At 38.4% G+C, this 23,892-nt stretch overlaps 1 protein-coding gene across 2 annotated transcripts in view; it reads left to right on the top strand.

The window, feature by feature from the left end:
* Window positions 1-23,384, top strand: part of CCDC50 (coiled-coil domain containing 50) — a 70,057-nt gene extending 46,673 nt beyond the window's left edge. For both annotated transcript variants that reach the window (XM_008705153.2, XM_008705154.2), the window contains 6 exons: window positions 6,429-6,544; window positions 6,970-7,014; window positions 7,124-7,228; window positions 9,294-9,373; window positions 15,313-15,419; window positions 16,963-23,384. In XM_008705153.2, the coding sequence (XP_008703375.1) occupies window positions 6,429-6,544; window positions 6,970-7,014; window positions 7,124-7,228; window positions 9,294-9,373; window positions 15,313-15,419; window positions 16,963-16,982 (473 nt within the window). In that variant the 3' untranslated portion in view covers window positions 16,983-23,384. The remainder of the gene's footprint in view (window positions 1-6,428; window positions 6,545-6,969; window positions 7,015-7,123; window positions 7,229-9,293; window positions 9,374-15,312; window positions 15,420-16,962) is intronic.
* The last annotated feature ends 508 nt before the right edge of the window (window positions 23,385-23,892 follow it).

Below are 23,892 nucleotides of genomic sequence, written 5' to 3'. Positions count from 1 at the left end.
CCAGATTGCAGTGGAGGTGCCTATCCCAGATACAGCTCTTCATTTGCTGAGACTGTCTACCAAAGAATCGGATACCAAATCAAAGCTCCTGAATTTCTGGTTGTAAGTCAGATGTGTTGACACTGTCTTCGTAGTAGTTGCCTAACTAGAAAACCAACCAGGCTGGAAGTACCAGCTTCTCTTAATCTCATCTTTCCCATTTGTAAAGTGAGAGATTAAATAGGCAGTCTCTTATAACAGCATATTTCTAATTGTGGGCCTAAGGCTATTTTTGTCAGAATCAGCTGGGCTGTTTCCCAAAGAGGCAGCTTTCTGGATCTCCTATGATCACCTCTGTAGTTTCTCCTGGTGATTTGGACTTGTTTTAGACCTGTACTTAAAGTTGGAAGACCATTGGCTTAAGTTCCTTTCTAAGCTGTAACCGTCTTCGACTCTAAGGCTGCAGTTGCTGTTTTGAAACGTCAGTATCAGGTACGTTCTTGGAGTTTGTTTGGAATGAGGTGACTGTTAGACTTGAGCCTCAAATTTCTGGCGTCTCTGAGGCTTAACTCTGACGTCCTTCATTGACACAGTAATGGTTCTCTCTGTTCTTATCTGGAAACTGCTGTCGTGATGTTTTCCTTGTGGTTCTACCCCTGTAGGTTGTACTTAGACCATACTCCTCTCCCTGGTTCTGTTTTACTCTTGCCGAAGTTTTACAGAGACGTGAGGGTTATTGGGGAGTACCATGGAGACATCTGTTCTTACTTTCTTCCTTATCACTGCCCAGCCTGCCTCTACTTCTAGGTCTGGGAACTGGTATCTAGGTTGCAGATTCAGGATGATTTGGTTGGTTTCTTCTATCATGTTATTTCTTCCTCTGATGTTGGTCATTTAAGTTATTAAAAGACTTGGTCATAAAGAAAATGAAACTTCAGTTCAGCAACGGTATTGAGTATCTGCCGAAAATATTCTTGCCTTGGGCTTTATGTTCGGGGATATATGCTCAGAGCTGAGCCTCAGAGGTTTATTAAGTCGAAGCCAGAAAGTAGAATGAATGTAAACAAACAATTGCAAATTAAATGTACTTTGAACAAAGAGCTGTGGGGGAGTAGAGGAAGCAGTAATATAATCTATCTGTGTAGTAAGTTGTACTATCCGTATCCAAATGTAGAAAGATACGTTGGAGTCCTAACATGGGGGAGGGTATGCTCCTACCTCTACATTTCTGATTCTGTGATTCTGACTTTTGAAGTATGTTCTGAGGGCCGGTTAATCTTTATGGCTTTTAGTTATACTTGAGGCTTTCTTAAACAGGCTTAGGAAGAGTATAACTAATATGAAATGAAACACTGATTCACAACCCTCCTACTGGAATTGGGGGTAAACTCCCTCCGCCCCGCACCCCCCACAGTGGTTTAAAAAACAATGTGGCTAAGGCAGGTACTAAAATGGCTACAGTGCTGCTAACGTGTCATTCTGTTTCCAGCTTCACAAATTTTACCTTCCTAGAGACTTTAGGCGTTTGATTTTGTGACCCCCTAGAAGAGAAGATTACATTAAAATGCAGTTATTAAATGCTGGTGTCTGTTCCTGTTTTTGTAAAAGCACAGTTCTTAAAGTTGTTAGCATAGGCCAAAGTTTTATTTTAGTCATGAAGAAACTAACAGGGTGACAAAAAACTAGTTCTACCAGAATTTGCGTAGTCAGTTGAAAAAGGAATGCAAAATACTATTGCTAAGTTAAATACAAGATCAGTTAACTTTCTAAACGACAGTAAAATCCTATCCTTTGAGGGTATATGTCTCTAATGAGCTAGTAAATCATAGCAGCTTATTACTTCCTGTAGGTAAACTTCCAGCCTCTCAGGGCCATAAAACATTTGTACCTTTCTGCTGTCACATGCCCCAAGCTTTAGACTGGCTTATTAAAAAATATTCTTGCATGATATCCAAGAATCTATCAGTCCACATTTTACCTTATCCCAAGCTTGGGATCGGCGTGTCTTCAATATTAGTACTTCTTTTAGCTTATTCTGTCAGAATTTAAAGGTTAGCTTTATTTGTGTTTTTGGGGGGAGGTTTTTTTGTTTTAAACTGGAGAATGATGAACAAAAGAAGACAAACAAGGATTAGATTAAGAATTGAATGTGGAGGGGCGCTTCGGTGGCTAGGTCAGTTAGGTGTCCAACACTTGATTTCTGCTCTGGTCATGATCTCAGGGTCATGAGATCGAGTCCCCTGTTGGGCTCTGTGCTGAGTGTGGAGCCTGCTTAGGATTCTCTCCCCCCTTCTCTCTCTCTCTCTAAAAGAAAATAAAACAAAAGAATTGAATGTGCAGCTGTTAAGTGTGGCTCACCTGATCCCTTTTTTTTTTTTTAAGATTTTATTTATTAGAGAGAGTGAGGGACAGCAAGAGAGCAGAGTGGGGGGCAGAGGGAGAAGCCAACTCCCCACTGAGCAGGGAGCCTGACTCAGGGCTCGATCCTAGGACCCTGGGATCATGACCCGAGCTGAAGGCAGACGCTTAAAGGACTGAGCCACCCAGGCGGCCCTCACCTGGTCTGTTGAAAGCTAGTTTTTTGATTGGTTAGGCTACTGAGATAAGGGCAGCCATTCTATTAATTTCCTTCAATTAACTGTGCTTTTAAAATTTTTAAAGCATCTCTGTTTTCTGTAATGAAATGTACAGCCTTCCAATGTAGTATCTGAAGTTCTTACATACTTACACAAGGTCTTTCTACCTCTGGTACAGACCATACTGTGTTTAGTGAGCAGTCCTGCCAGTCCAGAAATCTAGTATTGAGATTTTTTGCTTGTGAGACATGTAAATTCCAGTGGTATGTCAATAGTTCAAATAAACTATTTCCCCACTAGATATTTGGGACTTAGAGCGGTATTGCCTCAAATACTTACTCATTAACCATTCATTCATTCATTCATTCATTCATTCATTCATTCATACTGAGGTATAGTTAACATATAACATTATATTAGTTTCAGGTGTAAAACAATGATTTGATATTTGTATATATTGCAAAATGTCACAGTAAGTCTAGTTAACATTCATCACCACATCCAGGCACAATTTTTTTTTTCTTGTGATGAGAACTTTAAGATGTACTCTCCTAACAACTTTCAAATATGCAGTACAGTATTACTAACTATAGTTACCATGCTTATTTATTTTATAACTGGAAGTTTGTGCCTTTTCACCCCCTCCACCCATTTTGCCTACTCCCTACCCTCTGCCTCTGGCAACTCCCAGTCTGTTCTATATATCTATGAGTGCTTTCCTTTATTTTATTTTGTTTTTTTATGAGTCTCTATATACGTGAGGTCATAAGGTATTTGTTTCTCTCTGGCTGACTTAGTTCCCTTAGGATAATGCCATCAGTTTCCCTCCATGTTCTTACAAATGGCAAGATGTCCTTTTTTATAACAATAATATTCCATTGTATATATTCCTCATTTTCTTTATCCATTAATATGTTGATGGACACGTGGGTTTTTCCCATGTCTTAGCTTTTGCAAATAATGCTGCAGTGAACACGAGGGTACATGTATCTTTTTGAGTTAATGTTATTGTTTGTTTCAGAAAAATACCCAAAAGTGGAATTGCTGGATCACATGGTAGTCCTATTTTTAATTTTTTGAGAAACCTTCATATCGCTTTCCATAGTGGCTGCAGCAGTTTGCATTCTCACCAACAGTGCACAAGGGTTCCCTTTTCTCCACATCCTCACCAACGCTCAGTATTTCTTGTCTTTTTGATAATAGTCATTCTAACAGGTGCAAAGTGATATCTCATTGTGGGTTTGATTTGCATTTCCCTGATGATTAATGATGTGGAGCACCTTTTCATGTACCTGTTGGCCATCGGTATGTCTTCTTTGGAAAAATATTTATTCAGAACCTCTGCCCATTTTTAAATCAGATTGTTTTTCGCTATTGAGTTGTATGAGTTCTTTATATTTTTTGGATATTAACCTCTTTTCAAATTTGTAAATATTTTCTCCCACTTCATAGGTTGTCTTTTCCTTTTGTTAATGGTTTCCTTTGCTGTGTAGAAACGTTCTAGTTTCATGCGGTCCCACTGTTTAGTTTTGCTCTTGTCGCCTTTACCTGTAATGTCAAATCCAAAAAAAAAAATCATTTCTAAGAGCTTATGTTTTCTTCTAAGAATTTTATGGTTTCAGGACTTATGTTCAGGTCTGTAACCCGTTTGAGTTAATTTTTTTATGTAGTGTAAGTCCAGTTTCATTCTTTTGCATGTAGCTGTCCAGTTTTCCCAGTACTATTTAATTGAAGAGACTGTCTTTTCCCCATTGTATATTCTTGGCTTCTTTGTCATAGATTAATTGGACATATATGCACAGATTTATTTCTGGGCTCTCTATTCTGTTCCATTGATCTATGTATTATTTCCTTTTAAACTGCTCGGATGTGACAGTCTTATCACCCTCTCAAACCAATTAAGTCTGTTCATTTGACTGTTTCATTTGAATGTCTTCTAAGTGTCTTTGAAAGACACTAAAACAAAATATTTTCTCCGTGAATCTGCGGTGTAGAGTAAGCGTGGAGAAGGTTTAGTGTGTTGAAATCTGAGCACAGCCCACTCTGTTGTTTCTTTCACTGGTGGCAAAACGGAAGGAGCAAGGCCTAAGTGTCCTCTTTCCTGTGAGACTCAGTGAGGGTTTGAGCTGCTTATAGAAGTATCAGTTTTCTATAGATAGGAGAATAGTATCACAACCTCTTTTCCACCAACTTTGTCCAATTCCAGCTCCCTATCTAATTTCATTTCTTTTCCTTGAAATATCATTTTCTATTTAAGACCAAACTAATGATAACTCAGGGAGGTTTATATTTCATTTAAATATGGTCTACTCTTGGGGATATTTCTGTTTCCTGACTGTCCCAAACCACTCAGAAATCTGGGTTAAAGCAGCCCAGGCCAGCCCAGAAATATAAGATTCAGTAGCTCTAGAGATGATGAGAAATTGAAGTAGATTCTGTATTCTGGATAAACAGGTGCTAATAGGCCTGAAGCTAAGAAAGCCAAGTTTAATAGTCTGTATCTGTGGGGAAGACAAATGAGTTGGTGGCTTTTGGATTAACCACAAAGCTAGGTGTGAAGCTCTACAAAGAATGACTTCACCAGATAACTTAAATTTCTTCGTGTGCTCAGAATTTTGTTGTATTTTTTTCTTTCCTTTTTTCACGTGTAATGAAGCATTTTGATAAAAATTGTTTTAATGTATGGTTATTCTGATGGATATAATACAGTAAACTAATAGTTTCAATGCCAATTTCAAGCAGGTATCAACTGTTAGGATTTAAAACAATCAACCAAACTACCGAAGGCCAGATCTCATCCATGCTACTTAAATTAGAATCCTTGAGGTTTGAGTCAAAGATTTTTATGTTTATTTTTTAAAGCACCCCAAGTGAGTTTAACATATAGCTAGAGTTGACAACCACTCATACAAAGAAGTAGGCAATCAGGAGTACCTTTTCTTTCTCCCTTCAATAGTCCATTTACTGGAAGTCACTATTTCTAGATGGTTAATCTTGTTCATGGCATTAAAAATTTTTATTACTTCTGAAAAGAACACATTCACATTGTTGAATAATTGTAATTTATACAGGATACAAAGGGGGAAATATCTGCAATTTTGAAATAAACATTAGCAGTTACCACTTGATTAAAAGTTATAAAAGGAATATATGTTGTTTATAAAATTTCAAAGTAAAATGCCAAAATTCCCCACCAGTCCCCCATGTTCCTTTTCCCTCAGAGGAATAGAAATCGAAGGTCGTTCATTATGTTCTCTGGTATTCCCCTTATATCTTCCCTAAAATTTAGCAACAACATTGAACTAATCAAAGCTAAAGGAAAGTTCTAAAGCAAATGGGTTTGTTGACCATCAGAGCCGAAGCTATGGTAGAGCCACTGGTCGACTCACAGGTACCGTCACATAACTCCAGGTGGTACTATTTCCGTTCCCTTTGAAGTAGAGTATGCAAGGCTGAGTTAAGTAGAAGGAAGACCCTTGTTTCCTCCAGTCTTGACAGCTTAACCTTTTTAAAACTCCCAACTCTGTAACTTTCTTTACTTTTTTTTTTTTAAATTTCAATGACTTCACCTTTTTTCCCACTTGCTGTTTTGCAAAAGCCTCACGTACAGTTCATTGCGTGATTTTCTGCTGTTGAAGCTATGTGAAAGGGGCGTTTTTTGCCTGGCAGTTTTGTGTGGGTAACTTTGTTCTGATGTGCGGATAATCTGCATTGCCACTTCTAATCCTAGGGGAAAACGTTACTGCAGGTGCACCTGCACTGAATGTCTGTAGTGGTGGCAGTATTGTCAGTGTTAGATACGAAAGAAAAACTTAAGTTTTGCACCTTTCCAGAAAACAAATGCAGTTGCCTTATTACATTGATTTGTTCTAGGAATGAAGCCAAGAGGGATGAAAGAAGCTGTCTCTACTCCGTCACGAGTGGCCCACAGAGATCAGGAATGGTATGATGCTGAAATTGCCAGAAAACTGCAAGAAGAAGAAATATTGGTGAGCAAATTTCATGCAGAAGTTTAGGTGGTAATCACTAGGTTTTCTTGAATTGAATCATTCTTGAGATTATATAATAGGTATAATGAACCTCTCTGAGTTGATAAACTGATAACCTTTTTTTATGGGTGTTAAAATCAAGACAATGGGAATAGACTGTCCAGTGTTACTTACTGAGTAAGCATTAGCAACAGAATTCTATATCCTGTCTCTCTGTTATTGAGTTGAGATAATCCTTTAGTAATCTGCTGTGGAATTTGATAAAAATAGCCCCTGCTCTGGCTAGTGAAAGTATACCAACTAAACTTTGGGGATGTTAATTTACAACTGGTTTGAAGTACCAGTTTATTTTTATGGAAGATTTTTTAAAATGGACAGCATAGATTCTAATTAAATTCCCCTTTTGTGTATTTTCTATACCTTAGGCTACCCAGGTGGACATGAGAGCAGCTCAGGTAGCCCAGGATGAGGTGAGTTCATATTGGTTAATGAGTCTTTTCAGCCAGTACTCTTTAGAAATGTCCCAGTAGTTTTTGCCCACAACTCTGCAATCAATGGTATTGACTGGATTTTCTTTAGGAAATCGCTAGACTTCTCATGGCTGAAGAAAAGAAAGCTTACAAGAAGGCCAAGGAGCGGGAGAAATCATCTTTGGACAAAAGAAAACATGACCCTGATTGGAAGGTAAGTTCTGTTTATTGTTTTTCTGATTTTTGTAACGGGGACTTTGCTTTCAGGGTAAGTTCTGCAACAGTGTTTAGGATATGCAAATTATCTGTATTGCACATACGGATCTAATTTGCAAAAGTGATTTCATTACGTAAAATCTTAATTCTTCAAAGTAACTATTAAAAGGTAACTGCTAAGATTGAAAAACTCATTCCATTCATTTTAAGATCAGTTGAGGTTGAGCAATCAGAGTTGAGCCTCTGGTCATGAGCAATCTTAGTTTTACTGATATTTACCTTACAGGAGAATGTAGTATTTTCACATGCTTTCTTTCCTGTCTCCCAAGTGGCCTTTTCTTTCTCGCTCTTCTTTCTCTGTGTGCTTGTATTGTCCATCCGTCATCATGTGCCCATTATTTCTCTTTCCCTGACCTAACTTGATCCATGGTAGACCGACAGATACCACCAGCAACCACTGCTTATGTCAGAGTGTAGGAACTGTCTAGCATGAGCTTGGACTGTTGTCTTCCCCTCGTTAATCAGAAACACTAGACAAAATAGTTAGTGACTGCAGTTTATTCTGCTGTAAAGTAATGTCATTGTTGTACGTGATGGTTGCAACTCCAGTTTCACAGACTTTGCTCATTAGTTACTCTGGGCAGTGCAGCACTCTGGACTTAACAGGGAAGGACAAAGATACATTTTCCTCATAATACTGTATAATTTAGGAGGACAAACAGGACGGTGTAGGCAGCTAACAAGTACAAGGTCAAGCTGGCTGAAGAACAGCAGAGTTGCAGGGAGGAAGGATTCCAAAGTAAAGGTTTTTCAGGGAGGGAGTTCATACTAGGTCTGAGAGGGTGCAGCTAGGGTGTGTATCCATGGCATAGTGATGTTTAGCACTGTTCTCTGTCTCTCTCAAACAAATTCCTCCCTTGGGTCTCTGGTTCTGTCTCAGTCTCAGCACTGATTAGAGGGAAAAAGAGGACGTAGAAACCATGATAATAGCATTGCTCTACTGTTTCCTGTTGCTCAGTTAGACAGTTGTCAAGTCTGAAAACAAATGGAAGCATTATTAATTATGTATAGGTCTCTCCTTCTTTTACCCTCTTAGTACTTCAGGATTTTTCTTAACAAATGTATTTCATTTTAGTACAGGGGCTCCCAAATGCTTCTGCTATGTACCTTCAGCTACAAATAATTGCCTGGGAATTACACAGATTCTTTGTTAGCTCAACCATGAAGAAGTACGTATTTTTAAGAATTGCAAATCAGGCAAGTGAAAAAGGAAAGCCACGTTTCTAGCAAGTATCAGGACTTCTTTAATTTCTAGATTCTGTCATTGGTGCTGGTATAGTTCTTCTCTTAGAAAGGTTGGATTGAGGGGCGCCTGGGTGGCTCAGTCGTTGGGCATCTGCCTTCGGCTCATGGCGTGATCCCAGCGTTCTGTGATTGAGCCCCGCATTGGGCTCCTCCGCTGGGAGCCTGCTTCTTCCTCTCCCACTCCCCCTGCTCGTGTTCCCTGTCTCACTGGCTCTCTCTCTTTGTCAAATAGATAAATAAAATCTTTACACACACACACACACACACACACAGGTTGGATTGAATGTTCCTTAGTTTACACACACACACACACACACACACACACAGGTTGGATTGAATGTTCCTTAGTTTCCTGGCTTGAAAATCACCATCCCCAAGTCAGATGTTCGGAAATAAGTTTAAGAGCACAGACATACATTCCACAGACTCTGGACGCTCTCGTCAGCTGCTGTGTAGCTATTATGTTAACAGTGGGTAGCCAGGCACACTGCTGTCGGGGAGCACATTCACGTGCAGTTAGCCCACTCATCTGGCTACGCTGACCGCTTGCAGCATACGTTTGTGACTATAATTTTTTAATCTCTCAGTGGCCATATGTAAAAATATCTTACTGTTGTTCAACTGAATATAAGTAAGTTGAAATTACTAGAGTTTGACATGATTTAGATATTTTCTAAACCTAACAGTCTTTCCGTTTGCTGTTTTCTCTGTGTGTTTTTCTTTCTCTTTTCCTTTTTTTTTTTCTTTTCTGTCCATAGCCAAAAACAACTAAATCGGCACACTCAAAGTCAAAAGACAGTGATGATCTTCACCGTCCTAAGAATGACAGGCCAGCACGGTAAGATGCCCCCTGAAAAGGGGAGTGAGGAACTTGACTTTGGGGTGAGTAAGGAGACGTGGATTATCTGAGAAGAGTGTTCTTTGGAGAGGAGATCAAGAAATTGGCAGTTGTGAGGTGGTATCAAGTCTTGCAGGATTATTCTCAAACTTTGTTTCCATTCTTAAATTGGGTTGAACAAGTCAAATCAGGAAGATTGTAATTTTACAGAAACTAGGGTGTATAAAGAATGATGCGTTTTTTGTTAGGACCAGTTCTTGTCTTTGGATTCACTGCCCTCAGCTAAGAAGGGATAAGCTTAACCATTTTCTTAGTAAAATATCAGGTTTCGAAGTTTCACTGAGTTTCATGGTGAGTGTGTGACATTTACATGTGCTTAAACTCATTTCTGCATGAGTCTCAAAGTCTTGGCAAACACTTACTTGAGACATGGCAACTCTTCTAAATCCCACTAGATCAAACAGCTGTGGCTATGGTGTATGTACTTTAGGACTTCTCTTAAACAGTCTTGGGTCATAGTTAACGGAGCGGTTGCTGTCTTTCTACCTCATCCCTCAAGTTGGCAATATTTAAGTCTCTGGGGTAGTAACCTTTTTTTTTCTTTTTGTCCTTTATTGCTTTCCATTGCTTTTCAAAACGAAACTTGATTGGAATAGAAAGAATATTATATACAAAAAGACGAAAGTAACACTAAATCTAACATTTTGAAAACTCTGTTAAAACTTTGAATATTGGTCCTAATTATTAATATATGTATTAACTTTTATCTCATTGAAAAATATACACTGCTGTTGCCACTTGCTGCCCACACTTAAGCTGCTAGACTTGTTGACTTAAAGTGAATATATTTAGTGTCCTTGAAAGGCCACATTCATTTGGGATGCCTTGGTGGGTCAGTCAGTTAAACACCTGACTGTTGATCTTAGCTCAGGTCTTGATCTCAGGGTCATGAGTTCAAGCCCCAGGTTGGCTCCATGCCCACCTACTTAAAAAAAAAAAGCAAAGCAAAACTATATTCTATTTTTAAACCCTTGAGCGTTTAGAAGATAAATAGCCTTCAGAAAACTACATCAGGTTTGTAAGGCTCTTAGGGCAAAGTTGATTCTTCTTGTAACTTTTAGTTAAGCACATGTCAAAGGTTTTTTAAGGCAGACTTTATTTTCACCCCTGTAATATCCAAGTAAAATAAGAAGTAATTAATCTCTTCTCAGTAGGCAAATAGGCATAGTTTATTATGTTTTCTTTAGTCAACTGAATTAAAATAATCTTTTGGGTTTTTCTGCAGTCTTCCAAATTTTGGGGCTCTTTAGAATGCTAATAATTTTGACGTCAGATATGATAGACCAATCTGGAATGTCTATTTAAAAAGATGTATTAAAGTTGAAAACACGTTTCTGAAATGTCACAGTTACTTTAAAAATATTTGGCATTTTGAAGAATGAATAATCAAATGATCCTGTATTAAAAATAGCTGTTATAAATGAGTGAAAGTGACCTGTGACTGGTAGAACTGAAGTCTTTTTTGACTTGAGGGGAACATTTGTCTTTAAGTATCAGTTACAGAAAGATTATATGTATAGATACAGATCTAGATATAGGTGAGAAAACAAAAATGAGAATTTTATGAAATCTGTATTTCATAGTTAAAAATTAAGCCTATTATCACAGACTTGTACAACTAGTATTAGAATATATGCTTTCTGGTTAGTCTATAGTTTCCTCTTTCACATTTTCTTTTTCTTTCTTCACATTTAATAATTATGGTGGATTTAGTTACCTTTTTTTACGGAAAGAGTTGGATTTAAGGATTGAAAATCATGGAGCTTCCTAGGTCTCGAAGTTTACTTCAGTGTAGTGATAGTAGTAGTAGAGGGAAAGCAAATTATCACGTAGAGCTTGGAGCATTCATGGTCAAAAATCAGTTTCTTTGTCCATTACAAGATTTTCTACCCTCTCTAAGGAAATGCAGAGTCCGTTGGTGATCTGAATTAACTTCGACACTTACAAATGAGAAAAGTTTCATCCAAGTTTCAAAATCTTTTAAGTGTAGGATTTTATACTGATAATACTCCTGGTATTTTATTTGCATTTTTCCCTTAGAAAAACATAAGCATTTAAAAAATCTCACTTAGTTCCTACAGCATTCTTATGAGTGTGAAATATATTTATCTCTACTTAGTCATTCATCGGATATTTATTGAGTGTCCTGATAATTGCCCATAGTTAGAGTAAGCAGCAGTTAACAAGAAGGAACTGTTTCTTGTTTTAATGAAATTTATCATTCTAAACAATTGTATAAATAACTATTAGTATGTTAATGCTTTGGATGAAAGGTTCATGGATTTTTAAGAGAATAAATAGCGTGGTCTGGGTATCTAGGAGGGCCTCTTAAATGACTTATTTAATTTAATTTAAATTATTTATTTGAAAAAGAGAGCATGAGTGGGGGGGGTGGGGAGAGAGGGAGAGGGAGAAGCAGACTCCCCGCTGAGCAGGGAACCCTACGCCAGGCTTGATCCCAGGACCCTGGGATCATAACCTGAGCTGAAGTCAAGAATTGGATGCTTAACAGACTGAGCCACCCAGGCACCCCAAGAAATGACTTTTGAGTGAATTCTGAAAGGTGTTTGGCTGTACTGCTGACTTAAACATATAAATCATTCCGTGAGAACAATAGGAAGCAGGTATTCTTTTTTTTTTTTAATTTGTTATTATGTTATGTTAGTCACCATACAGTACATCCTTAGTTTTTGATGTAGTGTTCCATGATTCATTACTTGCGCATAACACCCAGTGCACCATGCAATACGTGCCCTCCTTAATACCCATCACCAGCCTATCCCAATCCCCCACCCCCCTCCCCTCTGAAGTCCTCAGTTTGTTTACCAGAGTCTGTAGTGTCTCATGGTTCATTCCCCCTTCTGTTTACCCCCCCTTCATTCTTCCCTTCCTTCTCCTACCAATCTTCCTACTATTTCTTATGTTCCATAAATGAGTGAAACCATATGATAATTGTCTTTCTCTGCTTAACGTATTTTAATCTCCTCCAGTCCCGTCCATGTTGATTCTTAATACATCCAAAACTATGAAATAATTTATTGGTTAGCAAGCTTTTTCTGATTTTGGATGTGAATATCCTTAGCTTTAAAACAACTGTTTCCAGTGCAACAAATAGCTTGATAGGACCACCGGAAGCTATAAGCCAAGATTTGTTTGCTGTGTAATCAAAAACTCGGCAGACACAGGAAGGCCGGGCGGCTCAGTTGATTAAGCCTTGGACTTTTGGTTCTGCGCTGAATGGGGAGTCTGTTGGAGATCCTGTCTGTCCCTCAGCCCTTCCCCTGCTTGTGTGCACGTGCTCTGTCTCTCTCTAAAATCTTAAAAAAGAAAAAAAGACAAAACCAAAAAAACTAAGCAGGCAGGATACGAAGAGAACTGAGAACATTCTAGGTTGATTTGTTTAGCTTGTGGAGACCCTAGTGGATTTGTGGAAGTTCTGTGTGTTGTTTCACACGTTAGTATCCTTTTTCTTGAGAAGTTGATGGTGGGGCAGTAATCATGGGTTTTGGTTTGTTTGTGTTTGGTGTAGTATTTTGTTTTTGAGAGTCCCATTTGGCTTTTGTGTTTTTTTTGGGTTTTGATCACCTAATATAAGAGGTTAATGAAAGAATGAAGACAAGGCTCTGCCGTCCTGTTTACCAATCCTGTTTTCTCGGGCCTAAGTTACTACTACTACTACTTCTTCTTCTTTTTTAAAAATATATTTATTTGTCAGAGAGAGAGAGCACAAGCAGGGAAGCAGCAGGCAGAGGGAGAAGCAGGCGCCTTGCTGAGCAAGGAGCCCGGTGCGGGGCTCGATCCCAGGCCCCTGGGATCATGACCTGAGCCAAAGGCAGAGGCTTAACCGACTGAGCCACCCGGGCGCCCGGGGCCTAAGTGACTTCTTTAACCACCTTCTTTTTGAAGTTGCGTTTCTTAATTCTAGAGTCAGATAGTATGTCTCAACCCTTCCTGCTAACTCCTAACACTACTTTTTTAAGGTACATGTTCCAAATGGTAGTCGAAAGAGAAACACGGTATTTAATTTCTAGTATTTGAAAACAAGTAGTTCAGAGTGAAAAATACGAAAAGTCAGAAATACCATATCATTTGTTAATGCTCACATTAATTATATATTAATTATATATGTATAACAAAAGCATGAAAATATAAAAATATAAGCCACATACCATTTGAAAGTATAAGATACATATGTGTGTGCGTGTGCGTGTGCGTGTGTGTGTGTGTGTAGCCTAGAATGCAGATCCTGCTGCTGATAAAAATACACACCAGTGTAGCACAGCGGAGTATAGTAGAGAGCACGCTGATTTTGCAGTGCGGTTGAGTTTGAGCCCCACCCCTGCCACCTAACAACTGTGTGAGCGTGGACAGATCACTTATCTTATCTAACCTAACTCCAGAGTTTGTGTGTGATAGCCACCCTGCAGACTTGTCTGAACGTTAACTCAGATCATCTGAGTAGAACCCCTAGCACAGTCCTCAACGTAGACACGTTTACAGCCTGTGCTGACCTGTGGCCGACTCCGAATACCCAGCAAGAACACTTGTCTTTATTCTTTTTTTTTTTTTTTTTAAGATTTTATTTATTTATTCGACAGAGATAGAGACAGCCAGCGAGAGAGGGAACACAAGCAGGGGGAGTGGGAGAGGAAGAAGCAGGCTCCTAGCAGAGGAGCCTGATGTGGGGCTCGATCCCATGACGCCAGGATCACGCCCTGAGCCGAAGGCAGACGCTTAACCGCTGTGCCACCCAGGCGCCCCACTTGTCTTTATTCTTGTATGTGACAGAACCCTCTGTACCAAACTCATCGTAACTTTCTGGACTGCAGTGTACTTATGCCTCCAGATTGCGTATATGGTTACACAAAACATCCTACAGGGGCGCCTGGGTGGCTCAGTCGTAAGTGTCTGCCTTCGGCTCAGGGCGTGATCCCAGGGTCCTCGGCTCGAGCCCCACATCGGGCTCCTCTGCTGGGAGCCTGCTTCTTCCTCTCCCACTCCCCCTGCTTGTGTTCCCTCTCTCGCTGGCTGTCTCTCTCTCTCTGTCAAATAAACAAATAAAATCTTAAAAAAAACAAACAAAAAAACATCCTACAACGTGGTTATGTATTTGACATATTCTGTTACCTCATCTGGTTCTGTGCTTTAAGGCAGCATTTAAGTACACCCCTGAGAAACAACAGCGAAAAAAAAGGAGAGATTTTGTTCTTCATCAATGCCAAATGTTTGCAAAAAATCTATGTAAGATGATTTTTAAATAAAATTTCGGAGTAGCAAAAATTCCCCAATATTTTACATTTTTGTCTTCTTTTGGCATGAAAAGTTGCCGATGTATGACTGTCCTGTCCTTCTCTAAGCTCTGCTTTGCCACCTAGTGGATCAAGGGACTTTGCTCTAGAATTTATATGCTGACCCGTGTCCTCTCCCTCCCCTTTCCTTTTTTCCTGTCCTCCCTCCTTACCTGACAACCTCACTCTCTCTCCCTTTTTCTTTCTTCCTTTCTTAACTTTCTTTATTACTTCCCTTCTATCCTTTCCTTTTTTCTTTTTTTTTCTTCATAAAACCTACCAAAACACAGTCAATTTCTCATTAATGGCAGTGGTCACGTATCTCATTAATCTTTGTTTCTCTAGTCCTTAGCACAGTGCCTCACAAATAGGTGTGAGAAAATAGTTGTTTTTATTGAATTATGTATATCAAAGCAAAGGAACAGTAAGATAAAATAATTTATTCAAGGTTAAGTAACAGGTGAGGAACTGAGAATTCTACATTGTGGTTTTGCATTTCTACTGAATTGTTTTTACCATGTATTCCAATGAGAGGTGGAGTTGTAGTCACCATTAATTAGAATATCTCTTTAAATTCTGACTTCCCTTCAGGCCACCACCACCTACCATGACAGAGGCTGAAGATTTGGATTACACTCATTTTACAAACCAGCATAATTCCACACGTCATTTTTCAAAATCAGAATCCTCTCATAAAGGTAAGAAACATATGTATGATCAAGCTTAGGATTTTTTTTAGAATCTTCATACTATGGTGGAAAAAATCAAATGATGTCTTACAGATTGCTACAGTGGCAAAGTAAGTTATCCTTCCTTTTGGGAAATCATTATAGTATTCTTCATTTGTTAAAAAACAGAAAAGATGAAACACCTTAAGTTGAATGCAAGATTGTCTCTGTATGTACATTTTCCTCCAGGGAGAATTTGTTGCTTTCATCAGATTGTTAAAGGGTGACTATAAACAAAACAAAGGAGCAAAGGGAAAAGAAAAAGAAAGAGAGACAAACCAAGAAAACAGACTGTTAACTATAGAGAACAAAGTGATGGTTATCAGAAAGGAGGGGCACGGGGGGGATGGGTGAAATAGGTGATTGGGATTAAGGAGGGCACTTGTGATGAGCACCAGGTGTTGCATGGAAGTGTCGAATCACTATACTGTACACCTGCAACTAATATTGCATTGTACATTAACTGGAATTTAGATAAAAAGTTAAAAGAAATAAAAAAATAAAAAGTAGAGTACACCCATACATAGACGATTCACACAAAAATTTCATCACACAAAAGAAAATCAGGGCAAAAGAAATGAAGAAAGAATATGAGGTCTAAGTTGTACTAGATTTTTATTTTTTAAATTAATTGATTAATTTATTTCTGTACCATATCTTTAAAATGAAGGAATAGTTGCATGTACCTGTTCTTCCAAGCATACACCTTCACTTATGTGTATTTTTATGATACTCATAAAATGAAATAATGAAAAGGTGGTAATTCTTGTATTAATTTTCTCATCTAAAAATGGAAGTGATTTTAATAGTGTCAGTGTTGTCAGGATCATATAAATAAAATACATGAAAGCACATTGCAATAGACTTTATAGATATTAGGTCCTGTTATTGATGTCTGTAATTTGTTAACATATTTTTAAAATTTCTTAGGTCATGTTTTCATTATGCTTTTCCAAATCTAATGATCGCCTTCCCAAACTTCTTTAATTTTTTTTCCCAGTGGTCATTACAAAATATCAATGTACAGGTACTGCTCCAGACTAATTAAATCAGAGTTTCCAGGGGAGGGCGGTTGCCAAGCATTTATATTTTTTTAGAAAGCTCTCCTTACCCCAACCCTCTCCATTCAGACATTCATCCAGTGTTGATCAGGCAAAAGACATTATGTGAAAGATGGAATTAGTTGGACATTATCAGAACAACCCCATACCCTGCATTTTCCATCAGTTGGTGACTTTCCACCAGGGCTGGCTGAACTGGAAGTAGCTCATGATTTTTTTTCCCTCAAATTAATGCACTTTTTTTTAAGGGGGGAGGCCTTCTTGTCCTTGACATACATTTGATATATAATACTAAAATAACACATCGACTCTGTATGTAAATATTTTACGATCAAGAACAAAGAAAACATGCGTAGAAATAAAGGTAAATGATTTTGCCTGAGCAGGGAGAAAGCAGAGCATTTCCGAGGTTTTTCCTTAATGGTGTTTCTTCTTTTTTCCTCCTTTCCAAGGTTTTCATCATAAGCAGTAAAACCCTAGGAATCTGCCTTGAGAACGGACTCACTGTAGCAAGCGTTACTGGATGATACCGAATGCACACTCATTTTTCCCTCCTGTGTTTGTATTCTGGGGATTTATCTTCAAGTGTTCTTCTGACTATAAATAATTTTAATTCATTTAAAACATTTTGGTTATTCCTGATCACTTGGGCAGTACAAGAAAATCTAGCTTCTGAATATTGGCCACCTCTCTGCTGCATATGCTTCTTGGGATATAGTATCTAAAAGCTCTGTAAAACGTGATTTTTGTTAGGTATGGAGTACTGGTATCTAGAGACTAGGCTTTATTTAGCAGTTAGAATTTTGTGGAGCTTATGATCAGAGTATAACAATGTTTGGATGCAATACAGAATAAAAGAATATAAGAAATAGCTTTTTTTCGTGCATTAGTGTATGGTATATTGAAGAAAGAATCTTTTGCTTTTTGTATTCTTCAGGAAAATAAAAAAAAAAATCACAACCATAAAGTATTAAAAAAAAACAAAAAACGACCAAAACCTGTAACAGTCGGAACGTATTATTTTGACCACCAGGACTGTAGCAGTTTTGCATATCCTTATAAGCTCTCCTGGGAGAATTGGCCCAGATGTCATCCTCTGACACTTTCTCTACTTCTGCTTAATAGCAAGTCTTACTGAGGCCTTTGGGCATTGGGCTATTTATTGGTATTTATAGGCAAAAGTTTAATTCTATGAAATTTTAACTCAGGTCTGTGCAAAGTCAGCTGAAAGTGAAAAGTGAAAAACTTTGTATCCCTTCTCTTCTTTTACATTCACATATAGAGCCAAGGAAAGTGGAATTGGAAAGATATTTATATAAGTGGTGATGCCATCATTCTCTCTGGACATAGATTGACAAGTTTTCCTCTTGCTTAAAAAGCAATGGTATTTGTTGGCAATCTCCCAAAAAATATTTTATCTATCTGTCAGTAATCAGATTAATTCCATGTGAAGTTGAAGTAGATAAAATGGTTCTTTATCGGGTATTTGACTCTACATATTCGTTACTAATACATGGCATTGGGCTCCTTTGTACAGGAGCCATCTTTGACAGATCTAGTCGTTGTCCAGCTCCTAACCTTGTGGAAATGCTTATTCTCCCATACTAGTTCGTTACCATAAATGGCAATCATGCTATATATATATATACATATACATATACGTGTGTGTGTGTGTGTGTGTATGTATATATATAAATTTCCCTTCAGCTTGACTCTCCATTATTTTTCATTGTATGAATCTGACATACATACAATGGACTACCACTGGAACACACGCAATTTTTGACATTCCAGTATAGTGTTTGTTTAGGAAAGAAATACGTAGATGATTAGAGAAAAGATTGTTAATCCATTCTTTTCTCACTGGGAGCTGCCTATTGTTTGCCTTATCTTTCCGGACAGTCTTTCAAGTCAGGCAATATTCAGGAAGCTATTTAGAATTGTTTCTCACGATTTGGGTCCTTTCATAAGGAGAAAGATCTTTTAGTTCATGAAGTTTTTGGGATTGCAGAAACTTGAGTGAAAGGTAGCTAAGAGTCAAGTTTTAGGGAAATGATAATCTAGAAAGAAAGAAACCCTAAAAGATGAGTCATTTTTGAGAAGTGGGGAAAGAGAAAAACAAACCAGACTTTGAATGACCCTGATGAAATCAATAAAGCAGAGTCTTAATTAAATAGGCAAGGGCGGACGAAATGGAGGCCCTAGCCTTAGTCAAATTCTAGAGGGTGCTTTCAGTATCCAAAACTTAGGCCTTGTTGACTTCTAGTAATGCTATATTTTTCTTTGTCTGCCCTGTGATTTTGCTTCATGTTTTAAAAAGTGTTTTTGTGGTAACCGTAAAGAAAAGAAAACACAGTGTATTTTTTATTTTGATAGGCAAATGGGCAACATCATTTGCCATATTTTTATTTCATAAATGTTTATTCTATCTCGTACAATGATCAGATTTACTTTAAAAATTCTGCATTTGTCTTGCTTCTCATGTACTTTATCCAATCATATTTATTACTGTAAAATGCTATCTGGAGATATTCTCGTTCAAAAAAATGTTAGGCCACTTAACATTTAACCCTTGGATGTTAGTGTTTCAGCTGTTTTAGTGAGCGGCCAGAGGCGATAGTTCCCTGTGACACCCAGTTCAACATCTGTATTGAAAATTCGTTACTTTTTTTTTTTTAGGTTTTTAAAAGATTAGAATTTTAAAATATTTTTTATTTTTTTGTAAAGCAAACACTTTTAAAGAGTATCAGAGTAATTCTTTTATTAGTTAAATCCTCTTATTCTCATTCAAATAATATAGTTATTATCTTTTAAGACTATAGAAGTAACTAACAACTATATTAAAAGGAACCGCCAAACATTCCTCACTGTATTCTCTGCTTTTCACTTTGTTATATTTATATAAATGTGGAAACATTTTGTTCTTCTTTCTACCACTGGAACACACGCAATTTAATTTTTAGGCCCACAGTGTATTATGCTTTCATGTTGCGATGTAAACTAATATCCTGGCCTTGGAAATCTTTGTTTCTGTACTTTTCCCTGGAGGCCCCATTAACACTAGGGTTGCTGAATGAGCACAGTATGGTATGGAGCCTCATCAAAAGGCGACAGGATGTGGACACCCTCTGTCCCCAGCCTAACTTTCTGTAACTCATTGCCCAGAAGCAAGGTCAGACAAGGGGTCACGTTAAGTGTTCTGAGTTGAAAACAATTTGTAGTATGAAACCATTGTTAGACGTAATAATTTTGCCGGAGACTGGACAGTTGGTACATACGTTTTAAAAGAACACTGAGATTTTTAGAAAGTGACTTTGCATACCTTTGAATTACTTTTTCTCGAGTGATTTTACAACAACCAGCAACAGACTAATGAACTGCAAAAAAGACACCGTTTTTGATCATAGAGAAACATCTAAATTAGAAAAGAAAGCTATGGATAGATGTTTCCCAGGAGGAAAACCTTTTCAGATTTGCAGTGGCCGCTTGGATCTCGACCAACATATTCCAAGGTGTGTGACCTTGGGCCTTGTGTTCCACTGAACTCACTCTAGAAAATTGTGAACCGGACCCATTTTCCCCCTTTCTTCTCTACTGTGGTCTGCAGCCGAACTGGATGGTGAATAAACTCATTGCTGACACTGTCCACACCTTTCCATCAATGTCAGGACTTTTCAGTATAAATATAATTAACTTTTAATGGATAATTATTTTTCTTCAATACTGTCAAATATTCTCTAATTTTTGTCTGGTGCCAAATTGTTCTTTGGAAACACCTGCTATATAATATGGTGCATTCAGTTTACCACATCAGTGGTTAACATCTTAGGGCCTTGATTTTTAATGGGTATTGCCTTTGTACAAAAATCACTTTGGGGAATATCAGGATAATTCATTTATTCAGTGATTTTCTTGAAAGATAACTGGTGACTGGATGTAAGATCTTCCCTCTAGATAAAGGGAGTGAGACCCTGGTGTAATCAGCTTTCCGAGGGACTGAGAACAGAATAGAACTTGCACTGAAAGGCTTTTTTCCCTTTTGGGAGAAGAGTATTTGTGTGAAAGGGAACACTGTTCAGGGAGATATCTCCGCAGGTAGTGCGCCATAGCCTCATAACACTGGCTTTTTAGCAACAGTCATAAAATAACCAAAACCTGTTCTTTCAGCCAAAAGGAAAAAACAGATTTTTAAAGTACTTTGTCCCTTATTTACTGCTCTTAGTTAGAGAAGCGACTAGAAAAAGTGGTCCCATTTTCTCCTCATATCTGGTGGTGCCTGTTAGTCTTAAAGCCATAACCGCTTAAAGTACTGTTGATAGAATCCTATTTTTCTCCTTTAGCTTATAACAAGAAACGTGGTCAGGGAGGAGCAAACTGGAGGCTATCCTGATAATGCTGCATGGGGCTCAGTGTCACCCAGATTCCCGGCCGGAGAGTCTCATTTATCCCTGATGATACTTAGGATTATTAAAGGGAAGAGTCAAGGCTGTTGTTCCTCCTGCCATTTAATTGTTGTTAGAAACGCTAAAATTTAGTTCCAGAGAAGTCAAAAAGCAAGGGGTCATCTGGGAAAATTTCACTTCTTACAGAGTCACATTTCTGATGAGGCTCGCACTTTTCGCAAGCAATGTCTCGAGGAGCAGTGTTGCCTTAAATCAGTTTGATTCTGACCCAGGTCAGCGTACTGTACTTCCTTTATCTGAATGCCTGTCAACTCTCCATTGAGATCATTTTAAATTCACAGGTGATCCCCAGACACCCTTGCCGTCAGAAACTCTGGATTTCCTCCCACTCAGCTATGGCTGACCTCTACACTGAGAGCGTCATCATTTCACTGGTTCCTCTCGGTCTGTGAACGAGCAGTGGCATGACCTAGCCAGGCTGGCGGAAGGAGAGTGAGAATTCAGTTCCCTCGCCAGATTCTCCGGGTTGTCACTCCCTGCATAACTGAGAGTTGACTGTCTTTCTGTTCAATAGTGACTGTGTAGACGATACTTCCGAAGCTGGTATTGTGTAGCGAAGTCACTTGCTGTTCCGTGAGGATGTCACCAGCACTCTTGTGTTTTTAAATGCATATCATTGACAAAGAAAAAAAAAAAAAAGGAGAAAACCAAACCAAACAGAGACATTTACTTGAAATGGGAGAGCCTTTGATGTGAAGAATGTTTCTATTTTATTACTTTTAGGAGAAAATTAACCAGGAAAACTTTTGCTGTGGGAAGGAAGACACCAGAGTGTTTTTATAAGGTTGTGTTTGGTGCCATAAATTTGACAGAATCCTCTACCTAACCATGTTGATTTGTAGAAACACCTCGTGCTGGAGACCGTCGTCTTCCCTTCTGTGTCTGTGACTACTGCCTACGAAATGTTCTTACTGCGTTTCATAGGCTGTTGTTTATGCTCAGCGCATTGGAGGGTGGTTTTCTCCTTCTGAATAACTCTTGGTAGCCGGCGCAGTGCTGCTTTCAGCGTTTCAGATGAGGACAGAATTAATTGTGCATCTTAGTTAGTGCCCCATTACTCATTGCTGAGGTTCGTATATAAAGAACAGGACAATTGAAAGACAGGGTATTTGAGGGACATGTCCTTCACAAAAGAGCAAGGACTAAGAGCAGTAAAAAGACAGCTGAAAGAATATACCGTTACACATTACGTACTTAGGCTATATTTTTGTTGCACTGAATTTCAGACCATAATTGTTAAAATAGTTTCTAGCTACTAAATTTAGTAAGAGGGTTTTTGATGTCAGAATTTTTTTTTTTTAATTTCTGATCAAATTAGCCCCTGAAATCACTGTAGGCTATAACTTCAGCTCTTGCTATAACCTGAAAGCCAAATGCCCTTTTTTCAGATGTAGCTATATTTTTCACCTGCCTCTTAAAGGCAGCCCAGTCTTTGTTTCATGAAGTATTATAAATGAGGAGGAGATGCAGTGGGAAGATAGCATATAAAAATGGTGTTCCACAATGAGGATTCTCTCTGATGAGGTTTTCTTTATAAAGAATCCATCCCAGAACAATACTATATTTTGAAGAGGTGCTGGATTATGAAGTACAAGAGTATGCTCATATAAATCAAGTCGCTCAGGAAATGAGAGGTGGTGCTGTCATTTGTCTTACAGTTTGGGAAAGTGCTTTCCTGAGAGAGAAATTGCATAGTGTCCAGGCAGTTTCAGATTCTTTGGTAAGAAGCCCTTTGGCATCTGGAATGTGGATATGTTTAAAAAATGAGTGAGATATTAACCCAAGTGCTCGTCACCTTGTAGCCAAGCCCCAGAAGGAAAGGCAGCTTTGAAATAGCTACTTCATGGAACTGCACAGAACCTTAACGGAATCCAGTGGTCTGTCTGAGAAAACGAAGAGGCCACCTCAAACCACATGCCTATTTAGAGATTAGATGAAACTGTGAGGGACACTCTGTGGATGCCTTAAAGGTGACTGGTGTTGAGTACTGGTGGGTATGTGCACACCCATCCGGACTGGACTGACGGAAACCGTCTATTTCCGTTCACCTTCACACAGCCCGAGTCGTTCCTGCTCGTGACCTCCTTGAGGAACACGAGAAACATGGTGCTGGTGACTTCGCGTGTCTGGGGAGGTTGAGGTGGTCATGTCGTCAGCACGCTCCAGTGCTCATGCCTCCCTTAAATGCCGGTTCTGCAGCTACATTAATTCATCTATGCAAGCTTATGTTTTTATGGTTTGTTTTCTACACTTTGTCCCATTTGATTCTTTAAATATCAGGTTTAACATGAATATTATGAATAATTTTTAAACCAAAGTATGTATATGTCTGTGCTTGTTTTCCCGGATGGTTTGAGGCAAACACCAGTCTTGTCCTTCTCTCTTAATAAAGTCATCCATTTGTTAAGTCAGTGGTCTCATGTTTTTTTTTACTGCATTCAAGGACTCGGAAAGTTCTGGGAGGAGGAGTATTTTTTTTTTCTTTATAAAGTAACCCTAATCTATATTTGTTTAATAACAGTAGAATTTTCTCTTCTTCCAGTTCCATCCACATTCAGTAACCACTGATGATGGTATCTAGTACATTGAAATTGTCAACAAATACTCCCAAATCTGATGCTGATACTTAGTACATTGAAGTCCTCAACACATACTCCTAAATCTAAAGATGCTCAGGAAGTGGCTTTGCTTTGTGTGTGGGGGTTGGTGACTTAGTTTGATGTATGCGGGAGAAAAACAGGTAAGTGGATGCTCACAGAATAATCCGAATGATTGAAAACTCCATGAGTGCAACAAGTCAAGTCTGCACTATACCTGGTACTCCGTGGATTCTCAGAAAATGGATATTAATAACAACTACCACTTCACTTTTTTTTTTTTTTAAGATTTTATTTATTCGTCAGAGAGAGAGCACAAGCA

This window comes from Ursus maritimus, unplaced genomic scaffold (assembly GCF_017311325.1).
Source record: "Ursus maritimus isolate PB19 unplaced genomic scaffold, ASM1731132v1 scaffold_4, whole genome shotgun sequence".
In the NCBI taxonomy this organism is placed as follows: Eukaryota; Metazoa; Chordata; class Mammalia; order Carnivora; family Ursidae; genus Ursus; species Ursus maritimus.
This window is presented reverse-complemented; position numbering and strand designations above follow the sequence as displayed.